This window comes from Sycon ciliatum, chromosome 8 (genome assembly GCF_964019385.1).
Source record: "Sycon ciliatum chromosome 8, ocSycCili1.1, whole genome shotgun sequence".
NCBI lineage: Eukaryota > Metazoa > Porifera > Calcarea > Leucosolenida > Sycettidae > Sycon > Sycon ciliatum.
This window is the reverse complement of record NC_088650.1, coordinates 9,089,764-9,107,172: the sequence shown is the minus strand read 5'-3', so window position 1 is coordinate 9,107,172 and position 17,409 is coordinate 9,089,764. Positions and strand designations below refer to the sequence as shown.

Here is a 17,409-nt window from a genome sequence, read left to right as displayed (position 1 = left end):
ATGTATCCATGCCGGCTGGTTGACTCTGGTGAGCTGCGTGTGAGACTGCATGTAGGGTGTACGTGGATACACAACAAATGGCGACGAAGATGAAAATTTTGTTTTGAGATAATTTGTTTAGTTGAGTGCTTGCGAGAATTTGGTAAACCATGGCCTCTTCAGGGAAGGCCACCCTGGAGCAGTTTTCTGGCGGGGACTTTGCGGAGTACCGGGAACGGCTTGAGTTTTATTTTCTCGCAAATGACATCGGTGTTGTTTCAGCCAGTGCAAACTCATCGGAGAAAGAACGCGTACGTAAGAAGATGATTGCACATCTAATCTCTTCACTGTCGAAAGACGTCTACTCCACTTTGCGGAACCTCTGTCTGCCGGAGTCAATATCGGACAAGACCTTCGAGCAGATTTGTGACCTACTGAATGGATATTACAGAGTGGAGCGTTCCACGATGACTTCTTCTTTTCAATTTCGCGATTGCAACCAGAGACCAGCGGAAAAGCTGGTAGATTACGCAAATCGTTTGAAACGTGCGGCAGTAGCCTGCGACTTTGGGTCGCATTTAGACAGATCCCTAAAAGATCAATTTATGGCAGGAGTCTACAGTCAGGAGATCAAGCGGACGATTCTGACTAGTCCTGACAGCAAGACGAAGAAGTTTCAGGATGTGCTGGATATCGCTTTACGGGAGGAGCGCGCCATCATGTTTGCTGAGCAGCTTACTCCAGGTACTACTACTAGTACTAGATCAACATCTACGCCGTCCGAGTCAGTCAACAAGATGAGAGCTACCACTACCAGTAAATCCAAGTCAGCAAGTGCATCTAGAAAGCCAAATCACTCGCAGGACCAGAAAGGGTCAAAGTCGACGAAGGGCAAGGTTTGTTATCGTTGTACATCTGATTTGCATATGGCTGACAAGTGTCCTCATCGATCTACTACTTGTCGATACTGCAAGAAACGAGGACATCTCGAAAGAGCCTGCATCACCAAGCAGAAACGAGGTGAAATTCACCACGTGGATGACGAACCTGATGATCGAGGTGAGATCGTTTCTGATTGTGATGTTGATGATATGCCTATCTACAAGATTCGATCGGGTAGTGGAAAACACCCTCCGTATACTGTAATGGCGGAAATCAATGATGTTTGTTCACCAATTTGCATGGAAATCGATACAGGTAGTGCTGTATCCATCATCACCAAATCTGATTACGAGAAATTGGGTGCACCAGTGTCGTCTCTTGTAACTCAATCAGTCCAGCTCATTGGGTTTTCCGGTTCCATCATCCCCTGTTTAGGTGAAGGGAAATTTCCAGTGTCAATAAATGGGCAAAAGCACACTGTTCTCTTGCGCATTGTCGATACAAATGGTCCATCTCTGTTGGGCAGAGATCTTCTCTCACTTTTCAAACTAGAATGGAGGGAAATATTCTCGGTGAAGTCTGAAATTGATAATGCTCTTATACGCGCAAAGCTGCAGGAGGAAATGCTTCAGAAATTTGAGAGTTTGTTTGACACGTCAACTGTCGGCAAATTAAATTCAACTCAGGTCACTTTGCGTGTAAATGATTCAAAACCTGTGTACATGAAGGCTCGTTCAGTACCATTTGCAATCCGGGAGAAATACGAGCAAGGCCTCTCTAAACTGGAGGAGGAAGGTGTAATACGCAAAGTTGAATTTTCGAAATGGGCTTCACCTACGGTTCCGGTTCAAAAACCAGACGGAAATGTACGTATCTGTGCTGATTACTCGCGCACCATCAATGCTAATTCGGATTTAGAAAAATATCCGTTACCTACCATAGACGAAATTCGTGCCAAGTTGAATGGTGGGCAGAAGTTTACGAAGCTTGATTTATCTCAGGCGTACCACCAGCTAGAGCTTGATCCTAAGTCGAGGGGGTATACTACAATCAATACCCACCGTGGTCTGTTTGAATATGTACGTCTACCGTTTGGCATTCATTCAGCAGTCTCCATATTTCAGCGTACTATGGAGACTCTCCTGGCGGGTATCGATGGCTGCATTGTGTATGTAGATGATATTCTAGTCACAGGTCGAAATGATGCAGAGCACAAAAGAAATCTGGAAATGGTTTTGCAGCGGCTACAAGATGCGGGAATGCGTTTGAAAGCCACGAAAACCGAGTTCATGCTACCGCAAGTCTCGTACCTTGGTCATACTTTGAGTGCGAGTGGTATGGCGCCTTCGCCAGGAAGAATCGATGCTATGGTTAATGCCAATGCTCCTACGTCCGTCAGTGAGCTTCAATCGTTTATTGGGTCTGCGAATTATGTTCGCAAATTCATACCCAATTTTGCTCGGATTATGGCGCCACTTTACGCTCTGCTAAAGAAAGATACTGTTTGGAGATGGTCAGATTCTGAACAGACAGCGTTCCTTACGATAAAGAATGCTTTATGTTCCACGGAGGTTTTGGCGCACTATTCGGCGGGTCTGGAGCATGTCTTGCAATGCGACGCATCAGGAACGGGTCTTGGTGCGGTTCTTTTACAGAAAAACGAAAATGGTGATTACCAACCCATTTCGTATGCGTCTCGTCTGTTGAATAAAGCGGAGAGAAACTATTCAAATATTGAACGGGAGTCACTCGCTCTTGTGTTTGGTGCAACCAAATTTCGCCAATATCTCCTGGGAAAGAAATTTGTCCTTGAAACTGATCACAAACCTCTGGTGAAATTGTTCGGCATGCAGGAAGGTGTTCCGTTCCTGGTTTCTTCCAGATTAAAGAAATGGAAGTTATTACTTTCAGCGTATGACTACACCATCCAACACATTGCGGGAAAGGCAAATGTTCTGGCAGATTTCATGTCTAGAAAACCAATTTCTGGAAATCCTTCTACCCCGGAACTAGGTGAAACACGTGTACTTTTCATTGAGGACGAGCTCATTGATGCTCAAGTTGTATTGAATGCCACTGGAGATGATCCAGTTCTAGAGCGTGTTCGTCACTACACTTTGAATGGTTGGCCAGAGCATGTGAAAGAGGTGGAGTTACAGCCGTACTTTGTAAAGCGCTGGGAACTATCTATTGTAAATGATGTATTACTCTGGAATGAACGAGTGGTAATCCCCATGGCTTTGCGCGCGATGCTCTTGAGTGAATTGCACTCGGAACACACAGGCGCTGTACGAATGAAACGTATGGCACGTCGATATTTCTGGTGGCCAAAGATGGATGACGAAATTGAAGATACCACCAAAATGTGCGCTACGTGTCAAGAACAGGCACGCAAACCTAGTAAATCCTATGCTACCTGGTCATGGCCGTCGGGTCCATGGCGTCGTCTGCACATAGACTTTGCGGGTCCATTCATGGGCAAAATGTTTCTGGTGATTGTCGATGCGTATACGAAATATCTGGAAATTGTCCCGATGACACATGCCACATCAACGGGTACTATCAAAGCTTTGAGACGTTTGTTTGCCACATTCGGTCTACCCACTCACATCGTTAGTGATAATGGGACCCAGTTCACTAGTGCTGAATTTACCTCGTTTCTCCAGAAAAATGGAATCGCACACACTCGTTCAGCTCCCGGCCATCCGGAGACAAACGGTCTCGCTGAGCGATATGTCGGTCATTTTAAAGCTAAAATGAAAGCAATGGGAACAGAAGGTGACGACCTAGATACACGACTACAACGATTTCTAATGACATTTCGGTCAACTCCTACGGCGAATGGTAAATCACCGGCAGAAATGCTATTTAATCGCCAACCACGACTACGTTATGATGCTTTGAAAACAACACGGAATGCGGAGGCACAATCTTTCAATCAAAACCAGCATTTGCTACCAGAATACAAACCGGGTGATGCTGTGTTTGCGTTACGTTTTCAAAACCATGGTACAACCTGGGTCCCTGGTGTTGTTCTCTCTATCTGCAGTGCTATGAATTACTCTGTCCAGGTAAATGATGTGGTCTGGAAACGACACCGTAACCAACTCCGGTCACGTTCAATACCACTTTCTCAGTTAGCAGAACAGACACGTTCTGCACCACAGCAGCAACAACTCCAGCCGCAGCAGCAACAACTCCAGCCGCAGCAGCAACAACTCCAGCCGCAGCAGCAGCAGCAACAACAACTGTCACCACAACAGCAACAGCCTCAGCCGCAGCAGCAGCAGGTGCCACAGCAGTTGCCGCCTCAGAAGGCTCAACAGCCGACGACTTCACAGCAGAAAGAGCAGCCCATGCAACAGTCGCAGGATGAGCAGGGTCAACAGTCGTTAGCTTCTACAGCCCCAGCTGATGCTGTACCTGTTGACCGGCAGGTGACTCGATCTGGTCGGTCAGTCGTAAGACCAGCTCGGTATAACGGATGAGACATTTTATACATGTAGGATATGTAATTATTATATTATTTGCATGGATTGATTGAGATGATCGTGAATGCATGTACGTGGTTCTCTTGTTGCATTTGTATATATCAGTATAATGCTCTGTATAGTACATACCACACATAGAACATTGAACTTTGATAATTGGCACGTCAGACGATGGTACATTATTACATTGTCTGTTCTATGCTATTGTTCCTTGTCATGAAAATGTTTTGTTTTCGGTGTTACCTCTTTTTGCGAGGGGGATATTGTTATATATGCACTCTGATGTAATATATTATGTACTCTGTATGCATTTGTATATACTCATTGCGCATGCTCTGAATCATGGTCTTACTCTACATGTATCCATGCCGGCTGGTTGACTCTGGTGAGCTGCGTGTGAGACTGCATGTAGGGTGTACGTGGATACACAACACATAGCAACGCTGATGAGACAGGTCCAAAGTAGCTGTGGGGTTGAGTACACATAACAGTAAAACATGCGACACAAGTTTTACTATGGCGGGAAATTTTGTTTCATTGTACCTGTGAGTTGATGACAATTGAATAGGGCCACTCATCTGACAACTCTGCTTGGCTACAGTGTAACCAATGTACATGTACTTGCATGATTTCTTACACAGTAAGGTAAACTTACGGTGACAGGTGACATCAGGTGGTGTCCACGGTGGATTCTCCTCCAGTGCTATCCATGTTCCTTCTGTTGGTCTCACAGTGTGCTCATAACCCGGATCAGTGCATTTCAGTGTGCCACTGCCGGTGAAGCCTCCATCACATGTGTACTGAACTTCATTGTCATAAAATAGACCGTTTAGTGAGCCGATCTGTGTTGAGATTTTGTCAGCAAAATACACGGTCGGTAGAGGTGAGCAAGGAATGGCTGCAAAGGACAGGTTAAACAAGGAAATGACGGGTTAGCACTTCTATGTGAAGCAGCATTGTCTACCAATTCATTTGCTGAGGCTTCTGGTAAGATCAGGAAGATGCTGCTTGATTACTGAATACAGACTGAACATAACGAGATTATTCAGACTACATCATAGTGTGTGTCTTTGTCAAACTCATACTTGAAATAGAACTTACAGTCCACCCCAAAACAGGCAAGGTATCACAAACATGACGGCATTTGAAAACATGAAACTCTCGTCACAAACGGCATTGTCACTACCTATTCACTAGGTCACTTACGACTACATGGAGGTTCAGGATGTGACCAGCTTTCATTCGATAAGCACTCTGTTACATTGCTTTCGCCCTGTGCAAGACGATATCCTTGATTACAGTCAAAGAAGAATCGATTTGTGTAGGAGAAGTTCGTCCGGTATGCCTCCTCAAATCCGTCATGCAGTTGTTGGATCTCACTCAGCGGGTATGCTGGATTCGTGAAGTTGAGCTTGTATAGTATGCTGTTGGTCTGCGGCATTAGAATTGAGCAATTCCGTCCTGTAGGACACACCAGTGAAGAAATAGCATAAAACAGCCGGTGGTGATCAGCTGTGAAACGCATGCTGCATTGGCCTAGACTATCCCCATGTATTTCTCATTGCACTGATTAAGTGTTCACCACGAGACCAACCAAGACACAGTCATTGCTGCAACTGTCTTCAGTTGGTCTTCGGGTATATCCTTACTTGATTACACAAAACCATATGATATGAATCATCAACAATAATGGAGCTACAGTGTGCCAGTACATGTCATACTTACGAAAGCAGTGGTGTATTTCACCGTCCAGCATACCACTAGCCAGACACAAGCGGCTTGAGTTTGTCAGGTTGCGCGGATGAGCATAGCCTTCGAGACACTCGAATGTCGCCATGGATAGGTAGCGAAATCTATCAGGACCGACCATGTCCCGAGGAAAGAAGAAATTATCTCGTTCTGTTGTATTGAGTGTTTCATCTGGATCAGTGAGGTTACTGGATATCTGTGTGGCATACCATCCTGGTCCAGGGTAGGTGCAGTTCACAACTAGGTTGTACACACACATGATACACAACAAGCAAAGATCAACAGGGTCACGGAAACTCACTGCCATTAGTCTTCCTTTGGGTAGTCCTGGCAGGAACGCAAGGAGATAGGAGTCGGAGTCAAGGATATGGAGGACAAAGAAATATCTGGAGAAAATGAGTGTATGTATTATATTCAGCTAGTAGACCCATATGCAAATATGTTCGTAAGGTATGTGAAATTAATCGTGTAAAATGGCAGCATCAGAAAGCACTTCCCGGACCTTTGCATACTGACCTGTGCCTCTTGGCAGATTTTCCATCGATTTAATGATCTAAGTACAACAGACTGCAACTGAAATAACATTGTATTTATAAGTCAACTGAAAGATAGTTTGCCCTGGTGTACTCTTGAACATGCATGTATGTCACGTACCTCTGTATAGCTGGTGAACATTGTTATAGGCTCATTTGCACTGCGGGATACAGTGTATTGGGCAAGATTCAACCACAGATTTCACAAATTCAATGCTACAGCACATGTTTCAGTGAAAAATTCATTTCAAACTCGTACTGCGAACAATGCTTCAATTTTCCGTAAAATATATGAACAAATACAGTCAGTTGGCAGCACTGCAAAGGAATGGCACTCAGCTATCAAGATATCAAAGCTGTTGGGCTGAGTACACTAGGAGCACAGCTACACGTGCCCAGCTGCTCAAACCGCACACTGCAATCCGCTTCTGTTTGTGTCACCCTGTCGCAACACTATCAATCCTACAAGGGACACCGTAATGGGATGTTTCACAGCATACTTACAGTTAAATATAAGGGGGTTTGTCAACTGACAACCCTCTCTATTTAGTTGCTATTCACTCTTTAGATGAAAATTCTTTTATTAATGTCGAAAAATTATTAACGAATCCTTACAGTTACAGACGGGTCTCAATCCAGAATACGTCCTATCAGGCAGGCATTCTCGTCGTAGATTCCCAGATGTTATATTGTATCCAGTATGGCAGTCATAGCTGATCTGAAAAGAGCAGTTCAGCGAACTGCTGTCAAATAGTAGTGGAGACTCGGCAGATATCAGCAACGAAAAGTTGCTCCTGGGAACAGTAGTATTCTCCAAGCTGCAGCTCACAACTGAAGAACAGCACAGTATCCTGATCAGATGAAACTTCAAGCAAGAATATGACAGCGGGGCATGGTGAAAAGTCCTATGCACTTATTTTATCTTCTTGCACGTGAAAAGAGATGGATTTCTTCAGCTAGCATCTAGATAGAAAGTTACATAAAATAGACTCTTGGTTGTAAGCTACTTATAGATCATACAAAGAGTCAGAGCAAGCGCCAAGCCTTGGCAATAATTCAAAGCCAAGTTATCAGTAACATTTTAAGCATGAATGTCCTTGAAGCCTGCAGTTAGCAGGCTTTAACTTAAGCTTTACTGGCTGAGTAAAAGACAAGTTGAAAATCAAACATGGCAGGACACGAAAATGAACCCAAACTGCAGTTTCTTACACAGACAGTCTCCTATAGCCCCAGAGCCTTTGAAGCATGGATGGCATTCACAGGTAAAGCTACCAAATGTGTTGTTGCAGTTAGCATTCGGGTCACACACATGCGTGCCTTCAACACATTCATTGATATCTGAAAGAGATCATCCCAGATAAATATGGATTAGAAATTAGCCTCGGTAATTAGCCTCAGCCTCGGTAGGCTGCTATAGTGCTGCTGCAATACGCATTGCCCGCTACATTTAGCAACATGAGGATTCAGCAAACATTGAACAATTGTTCAAGTCAGGGCTGATACATTCGTCAATGTCTAAATGAAACATAGAAAAGTACAACAGTTTTGGTGTGGTTATCGTAATGACAAGCAGTAGAAAGAAAGTCTATATCTGTACTGGGAAGGATTGATTTCACATCATTGCACACAGCAGTGAAGTGAGTGCAAAGACTGTAAAACAGGAACGTTAGCCATGAAGACACACATAGAGAAGGCTATGACCTTCGACGGACACGATACTTTACCTTTTTTTCATTGACTTTTTTGCCTGCTTGACACTGATCAATTGGGTGAGAAAACTTCCCAAGAGTTCCTTTGTCCATACCTTCACACACTATACATACCTTCACACACTATACATACCTTCACACACTATACATACCTTCACACACTATACATACCTTCACACACTATACATACCTTCACACACTATACATACCTTCACACACTATACATACCTTCACACACTATACATACCTTCACACACTATACACACCTTCACACACTATACACACCTTCACACACTATACATACCTTTACACACTATACATACCTTCACAGACTGGTGGCTGACTAGACCAGACACCATCAGCTTGGCACTGCTGATACTCATCCTCCGGGTTGGACACTTCGTACCCAGCCACACAAGTGTAGTTGATGAAGGATGTGTATGGCAATTGGCCATCAGTCGTGTCAAACAAAGGCAGTACAAGACTTGATACAGTGTGAAATGTACAGTTGATGACTGCAGGGGAAATCACAGCATCCAACAGCAAACACTATAATGTATTTCAAATTTCAAGATGGCGGGTTGTTACCAATTGAGCAACAGACCACCAATTCATTTCAGGGCCTGAGGTGGATACATTCAAACTTTCCTATTACAGATCCAGAGGATAGCAATTCGACATCATGCACGACCATAAAAAAACTGGTCTATTCCATAAAAGTGGATCCGCTCTATTCATGAGGTCAGATTTCCCTACAAAGGATCGCTACACAGCTGACTTACTCAAACATTCTGGCTCTCTTGCAGACCAAACACCCTCCAGAGGATCCTGCTCCAAGACTTGACACTCCAAGCTGTTGTACGGTGTGGAAAAATTGAACCCTTCGTTGCAGCCGAATTCTACAACCGATCCGTTCGAGAATACATTATCACTCAGGAATCCATTGTCTGGGTCATCCAAGTCAGTGCAATTCACAACTGCAGGAACAACAAGACACGGCACACGCGCCGTTGTCGACCGGATGTACTTACTGTCTTGAACCAAGGTGAGTCGCATGCATTCAGAAGGGTGGCTTTCGGGCACATGCTTGCAGGCGGGTTCCACCACAAACACACATCTGTAGGCAAAGCTGCAATATTCTGATAGAGAGGAGAAGGGAAGAGATTGGCCGTGACTAACTAGATCATGGACTTTGCCTAACATAAGGGAGAGATACGCTGTGATTGCAAGACAATCCTTTGTATACGTGCTGCTTGACTTACTATTACACTCTGGTATCCCGGGGCTCCATTCTCTACTGGCATTGCATGTAATCTCCGTCGTGATCTCGTTTGTGTTCAAAACCGAGCCAAGACGACAACCAAGTCTTAGGCGTGACATGAAAGACCGATCAGTTCCCTCGACCAAAAGATTCTCTCCGGATACGTCTTCGCACTGCACAGCTGTAGAAAGACAGACCATCGATACAAAAATTGAGGATTCTTTTGGCGCCCAACGTGGGGCTCGAACTCATGGCCCTGAGAATACGAGTCTCGTGCTCTACCGGTTAAGACATCGATCCCTTTGTGTCGTTTTCCTAAAGAGGTTTGACTGTATATCAATACTGAAGGAGTACGGTGATAGAAGGCAGGACAGTTTCTCAGTAGTGAATGAAGAAATTGGGTTGCGCAGTACTTCTAAAACTAATGACAGTGCTGTCCGTGATCTCATGGAGGTCCCGTCCGTGACCTCAACGACATCGATCTCCCTTCAGGTGTATTTATTCTGTGTGGTGCTGTGTCCTCGCAGACTCCGTGCGGGTCGCGCGCGGGCTGCGCCACAGCGCACATGCGTATATTGTACGCATTCTTTTCTTCTCTCTCACATTTCTTCCCGAGACTCTCGATGAGCAAGAACCAATTATCTGTCCTCTGTGTGTGGTATATGTGAGAGTAATCGGAAGAGCCTATCGTCGGAGCCATAAAACCCTCGACGACAACAGCATTGTTGTTATACTCCAAATCCAGTTTGCCTGACAGATGAGATGATCGTCTACCAGGCTGTTGCCTCAATCACAGTCAAAGGAGAAGGTATTCTTGAATGTGATGTCGATACTGTTGAGTGCGCTTGATTCCACAAAACACTAGCAAATCATGTACACAAATGCGACAACTTTTTCTCCACCCCAGAAACTTACTGATGAGGCCTAGATGGCCCAAACAGCTAGCTGTCGACAGCATTGGGTACTACGCTTCTCGGCAGTCGTCTTGTTGAGCACTCTCGGTAGGCTGCTTTAGTGCTGCTGCCCTATTCATCGCTCGCTACTTTTCGTAGATGGAGCACTCTGGTGCTAGAGCGACAAGCTATGCTAACCTTTTTCCCGCCACTACTAGAAGACCTTTGTTGATTTCATTCAAACTCTGTCTGTGGTGCCACTTTCCCACCATGGCTCATAGTTCGGCTTACTAAAAGCTCGTAGCTGTACTGATGAGGCCTAGATGGCCGAAACAACTAGCTGCCTACAGCATTGGGTATACACTGACCTATACATATTGGACTTGTGCCGGAGAGTAGTCCTGTATCCAGGCACGTGCGAACAAGATCCCCCGACTCGTAACTATACCCAGGATTGCAAGCGTACTGGACCGTCTCGGGATAGCGTACTGTCAGAGAGCCCATCACGGCGACAGAGGCATCGTCGGGTCCAGTGCTGCATGTAATCACTGAAAGAGAGAGGCGAGAAAGAGTGCAAACCCAAAATTGATGAGTGTTTCCAGTGGCCTAGGTGCTTTTTGCAATGTCAAACAAAACAACCTGATAGAAAAATCATTGTTGCAACCAGTATCCTGTGGTATACGCATGTGCGTGCACGCGAACGCGCGCACATGCACACACACACACACACACACACACACACACACACACACATACACGCATACACACAAACATACAAACACCGAAGACAAAAGAAGCCTTCACGACTAGTCGCTACTCGGAGCATCTTGGCTGTGGAAACCCTCAGGCAACTCTTGCCAGTTTCCTGACATGCATATCAGGATGCAATGGAGCCATTGTCCATGGCTCTGTTTTGACCGCTGTTGCTGCGATTTTCAAATTCTTTACACTTTTGACCGATGGCTACACATGATGGTCTTAGGGAGCCGAAAGACACGGAAGACAAATGTCCCAGAAAATACTGCGACACTGAGGGCTTTCGGCCATATATCACTTTACTACATCCTCCATCCAAGCTGGTGTGTGTACATTCTGTGCATTATTTTGGCTAAGAGTGCATGGTGGTGGCGGGTGGAGGATGTAGTAAAGACTAATGTCATAAAAAGAATCCGCCGCCGGCTGGTCTTGGTCCTTTACTCTGGATATTGTGTATTTCTAAACACTTATCATTGCGGTCCCCAATGCTTTCATTGCGGGACAAAATAATACCTGTGTCTGCCTCTGCTGGGGTTGTCCCAACAGCTATTCACGGGTCTGTTCCAACAATGGTCAATTTGCATTTATCGAGCCCTACATCTCCAGCATCAGCATCAGCAGCAGCAAGACTATCCTTCTGCTTGTCACCTTACCTTCGCATTCTGTCCCATTGCCAGTAAATCCCTCAGCACAGACGCACAGAAATGTTCCATTCTCGTTCGTACAGCTGGCATTGTCAGGACAAGTTCCTGTCAAGCATTCACTGCTACCTGGAATGGAGCAATCGTTGCGAAGCGTGAATCTAAAAGTTGCCTGAGTGATGAAATCGTCAACCTTGCTGCAATGTGAATAATCAATGCCGGTCAATAGCAGGGGCGTCGGACACGGTACGGTCACTACGGTATAGGGCTTGAAAGTGCTACGTCACAGCATAGCAACAATTTCAAAAATTCAAAAACTGGATCCACTTGGATCCAGTTTTTGTATGGATCCAAGCACATTTCAAGCGGTCTTACCCACAGCATGGTGATGTAGCCAGTGAAACTGACTGATTTGGCTACTGGGGGCGGGGTTACAACTGGTGGCGAAATAAATGTCACACCTGCATGCGACATGAGTGGGTTGCTATGCACCCACATACTTAGGCAATAGCAAAGTCACACCTTAGTGGATCCAAAAATAGAAATCTGATGTCAACTTACTACTCCCTGGCTGTTTTGACGTCATCACTTTCAAGCCCTATTGACTGTACCACTTCTTGCCCCAAGTACCCCATGAACCCAGGGCATAGCTTAAGGATTTCATTTAGCTCGGACAAATGTCCTTCCGTTTTGAAATCTGTCCGGACATGCCCGGACATTTTCCACAACACATTTTCAGGGTGTTTCTTTTTTTTAGTAGTACTGAAGTATATTTACAATGACTCATTATGTGGACGTATGTCACACATTACTATGTACAATTCGCCAATTTATTTGTATTAGAAACTGAACTATTTACTGACGACAAATGTATGTACAAGAAAGCGTTGCAGTCATGAAATTTGCGAACGCGATATGCTCCTTGCAGAGAAGGTAAGTCAGTTCAAATTTGCGTCGTGCAATAGCGGCAGCACCATCGTCCATCTCGCACAGTGCCTTCGCAATTGGACCGAATTCGAGGGCATTTCGAGCGGGACACTCTTGCCTGCGGAAAAGATTCATTCCTCGTTTATGCATCTCCGTTCCAGCATGATCCTTGAACGCTGATGTTCTCAGGTTCTTGGATCCGGTTATGAAAGCCTCGCTGAAGTTTTTACAACTGCGGACTCTGTCTACTAACTTGATGCACACGGAACACTTCAAACATTCTGCTAACAGCCGATCGTTCTTCTGCAGGTCATAAATCAGCCAGGCGGAAGTAGTCAGCTCTACATCATTGTCCGAGATCCACTTATCGCAAGTAGCGGCCTTCACACCACGGACTTTTTTGCCCGGCGGCAAGTCCTCTGAATCTCCCTTTCGCTTTCCAGAAGACATTCTAAAAGACTATCTGCATTCCTGGTCAGTGAAAGAGTGAAAAATAAAAGAGGACATCTTCCTCTCAAGAGCGAACAACTGCACTGCAGTGCAACCCATAGATTCAGGTGCGAAGTCGACACCATGCATGTACCAAAGGTCGAAAGTGTGAATTGACTGTAGCAACCGCGTTACTACAGGCGGATTATGGTGAAGTCTACGCCTGAGGCCGAGGGATCGAGGCTACGGAGTACGGTGTAGACGTGTTAGTTGTACGATATGCAAGTCGCATTTGGCACGAAGCTCCGAAGAAAGCCCAACTCTGCATAAAAAGGTCGAAAGGTCGCTGCTCTTTTTTTCCTTTTTGACCGGACACTATGTCCGGTGAAATTGAAAACGTCCGGTCAGTGGCCGAAAATGGCCGGAAAATGTCCGATGTCCGGCCGTTAATCTATGCCCTGGAACCAATAAAATACACTGATCTGGACTCTAAATTTCCAAAATTTTCGGCTCAGCCAACCCTCCTCATGAGTAAACTGTACTTCAGATGGCTGACCTTACCACACTAAAATACCTTCCAACGCCCCTGCATAGTCAATGTATATTCTATCGAGCCATAAATCTGCAAAAGCAGCAGCAGCAGCACTGAAGACTGTCTGTTGATCATCTTACCTTCACATTCTGTCCCGTTGCCAGTGAATCCTTCGTCACAGACGCATAGAAATGTTCCATTGTCGTTTGTGCAACTGGCATTGTCCGGACACGTATAGTTTCCTGTGAGGCAGTCATCTCCTGGAAATGGAGGAATTAGTGCAGACCACGCAGATGTGAAGCCGAGTGCCTGGTTGGATTGAACCATCCACTAGCAGGGGCGTCACACACGGTACGACCAGTACGTCCGTGGTCGTACTACTTTTCCTCCTGGATGGTCCGCCCAGAGCGCATGTTGGGTGCAAAACCGTGCCTTGTTCGCCGGAGAATCCGACCCCCCCCCCCCCCCACCCCAGCGCTACTACTTCCAACTGCTCTCTGGCGCCCCTGACTAGTCATCCAAGTATCATCTTGTTGACATTCTACAATTTCTATCTCACGTATAATTAACGAATGTTTTTGGTTATAAGTCGACCTTTTATGACTTAAAAACTGAATTAATGAAGGGTCAGTCGACTTACAACCGGGGTGTAATCGCTATTGAACCGGGAGAGCAAGGCCTTAAGTAATGGGGTTACTTAAAGCCGGTAAAATACGGTATGCAGTGGAACCCACTTAGCGCAAATGTCTGTCTGCTATTTTTTAGCGATGCAGCTCACAGTAAGCAGTGCATGCTTTTATTCATGGCTGTAATCAGTCATCCAGCTCTACGTGTACCAAGCTGCATTACATAGCCAGCGGACCGTGCTACCTCTGGGGCGCGAAAGTCGCATCATAGACCATGGATAGCAGCGGTCACACCTCAGCTCTGGCCGGAAAAAAATTAGCGGGTTCTTTCAACCAACAATTTGCCGGCACTTGTAAGTGTCATGACTCATCATGCAGGACATTCACAAGAACATAAATTTGATCGTGATTTTTGGAAGTTGTTTCTTTTGCTGTGCCGGTGGTAAGCGGTGTATCCGAACTTCAATTACTAATAGTCCAAGTGACTATAATACCAGTAGTTTTCTTGAGCTGTTGCGGTCGCTGTTCCCTTGAGGGTGGCCGTTTGTGGACTGTTGACCATAGGAGTTTGAAATAGCAAAGCAATGCCCCGAAAAGAAGACCAACGGTAACGGCCAAAGTGAATTGTGGAAGCGAAAGCGCCGAGTAGTCCGAGTCTTTACAATCAATGTTGCAGTATGCTGGAACCCCAGACCTGACCGACTCGGTACACATTACAAACAATGTTGCAGTATGCTGGAACTCCAGACCTGACCGACTCGGTACACATTACAAACAAACTGACAGGGCCAATGGTCCTATGCTGATGCTATGAAGGTAATCTATACTCATCCAAGGGCGTGGTGAAGTGTTTTCCGGGCCCCAAACACAACCCAGTCCAGAAAAGTGTAGAAGGAAAGATACCAGCAAAACGGAGTGGGGCACCATGTCCCAGTTCTGATTCCACTACATTGTTTAATTCAGGGGAATAGTAGCACGTAGGCTCCTGCGTAATCCTCTGAGTAGGCAGGCATTCGGTGTTAGTGCAAGGCGGAAAGGATGCTCTCACTGCCGAGGTGGCTTGCACGGCTGTGCCTGCTATCGTTATGGAAGGTGGGCAATCCTTCTCCATAAGAGCTACTGATCCCAGAACGTACCGCGGCGTGACGAGCAGACGCACATTTTCGTCACACTATTTCAGCTACATGTATAATGCTTCTTGCATGGCAACAACATCATCCATGGTGATATTTGACCAAGTTTGGTTTCAGACCTTGAGACCATGTACTATATATGTATGTATGTATCACCCATAACCGTTGTAGGGGCGTTGAATTGTCATTGGCAATAGAAGAAGCTAAGTATATCAATGTACATGTAGATCTGAGCTGAAAGTATCATTCGAGTACCGGTATCTAGCGGCAACATGCACCTCAGAATCTCACATGTGCTGAGTGGTTTGGGTACCATGGTTTTAGCTCGAAACGTGATCGAAAAACTGAGGGGAGGGGGGTGCTTAGGAACCTAAAGCCCCCCCCCCCCTAACCCTGGTTACACCCCAGGAATGTATGATAATTATACATGTGCATTGTCTGTATTGGACATTAGTGTGACGTAACTGTGACGTAACTGTGACGTAACTGTGACGTAACTGTGACGGATGCTGTCAACAGGGAACTGTCAACAGTCAACCACAGGCTAGGGAGCAAGAGCTGAATTTAAAAATCCACTTCTTTTCACCCACACAGGTCAGTGTCTGACTGCAAAATGAATGTTTGGTACCTATACCATTGGACCCAGTTCTTCTGCCATGGCATTACTGCATAAAGAGAAAGCAAAGGCATCGCTTGACCCAGAGCACCGTGGACTGAAGGCAACATGGTCATGCTCCCATCGGATCCCTTCCATTGTGCCACCTATCTGATCCCTACAGCTGAAAGTACAACAGCCTTGCCCCACCTCTCACCAATCACCCCAACCCATGGACAGCTGCTTCCACCAAAAAAAACGCCTGCATTGGATGCATGCTGTGACAAGATGGAAAACCAGCCTCCAAGTGTCTAAGGTACAGTGGCAAGCCAGAATCATGATGCATGACCTTACCGCTGCACCTGCACCGTTCTAGCATGTAGACTGTATCATCTGGCATTGCCCGTGTAGGTACTTGCGGGCAGCCTACTTAGAAAATTGTATAAATCAATATTCATGACTTCTTGTGGACACTGTATGGAGACAAAATAATTCCCTATCAGGCTATCTACATTGAAGAAGTAACTCTGAGACGCTGATGGTGTCCGATAGGCTAGGATTCTACACGAATATAGCGTGGCCTCTAGACAAACGCTGAGAACTGGCGGACGCTGACACCATTATCATACCTGCTTGCGTCTCGCTTTCCGCACATGCTGCACGGCACAATACAGCCGCCAAGACAATCAGCCACGGTCCAGCACGTTGTAAGTCCACATCGCGGCATCGCCGTGTGTAAACCATCCCAGTCGATGTTGACGCTTACACGAAGATACACCAACGACTGCTTCACACACGACGCCAGAGCTCTGCACGCACACCAGTAGTGCACGTACATGTACAGTAACACAACGAGACAAGGAAGACGAAAGAAGAATAGATAGGCTAAAAAATACTTCCGTTCCAAACGGGGTAAGTTGGCAAAAATGACTTGCAACATTCTCCGTGTTTTGCTTACCGCTAGTGAAGTGGGTGTACTTGCGATAATGAACATTCTCTCCGACAGTTTCGAAGTGCTATGGAGCGAAACACCTGCGCGTTCTCTTCCTGGGCTTATCGTCCCGCGTTGGATCTTGGTGGAACATCCCGGGAAGAACTCCGAGCACTTGAGTTGAAAGCACTCCAGTCCAGAGAGTGTTTTTCCCCTAGCTGTAGTGACGACTGAGTGTTCGGCGTAAGGACCCCGTGCCATGGATGGAGAAGAGCTCTGAAGAAAGACGGATGCAGCAAAGACCCAAGGAACAGGACACTGAGCGCCGCACAATACGCCTGC

General features: G+C 45.9%; 2 protein-coding genes across 2 annotated transcripts; one reads left to right on the top strand and one right to left on the bottom strand.

The window, feature by feature from the left end:
• Positions 1-10: 10 nt before the first annotated feature.
• On the top strand, positions 11-4,714 carry LOC135823256 (uncharacterized protein K02A2.6-like). Its single transcript, XM_065336105.1, has one exon. The coding sequence runs from the start codon at positions 150-152 to the stop codon at positions 4,347-4,349; it is 4,200 nt and encodes a 1,399-aa protein (XP_065192177.1). The 5' UTR covers positions 11-149; the 3' UTR covers positions 4,350-4,714.
• On the bottom strand, positions 4,693-17,070 carry LOC135823533 (sushi, von Willebrand factor type A, EGF and pentraxin domain-containing protein 1-like). The gene is made up of 13 exons (XM_065336377.1): positions 16,766-17,070; positions 13,923-14,042; positions 11,907-12,023; positions 10,866-11,045; positions 9,606-9,785; positions 9,126-9,320; positions 8,667-8,858; positions 7,844-7,972; positions 7,250-7,465; positions 6,078-6,341; positions 5,559-5,813; positions 5,008-5,250; positions 4,693-4,754 (listed from the first exon to the last, which is right to left on the bottom strand). Exons 1-13 carry the CDS (start codon positions 16,878-16,880, stop codon positions 4,693-4,695), a joined length of 2,268 nt encoding a protein of 755 aa, XP_065192449.1. The 5' UTR covers positions 16,881-17,070.
• Between the last annotated feature and the right edge of the window lie 339 nt (positions 17,071-17,409).

Bases quoted from the DNA above. Each gene is read 5' to 3' on its own strand.
- LOC135823256 (XM_065336105.1), top strand. From the start codon at position 150: ATGGCCTCTTCAGGGAAGGCCACCCTGGAGCAGTTTTCTGGCGGGGAC.
- LOC135823533 (XM_065336377.1), bottom strand. From the start codon at position 16,880: ATGGTTTACACACGGCGATGCCGCGATGTGGACTTACAACGTGCTGGA. The intron at 9,321-9,605 runs GTAAGTCAAGCA...TTGTTCCTGCAG, and splicing joins CGGGATACCAGAGTGTAATA to TTGTGAATTGCACTGACTTG. The intron at 5,251-5,558 runs GTAAGTGACCTA...TGTCCTTTGCAG, and splicing joins TCCTGAACCTCCATGTAGTC to CCATTCCTTGCTCACCTCTA.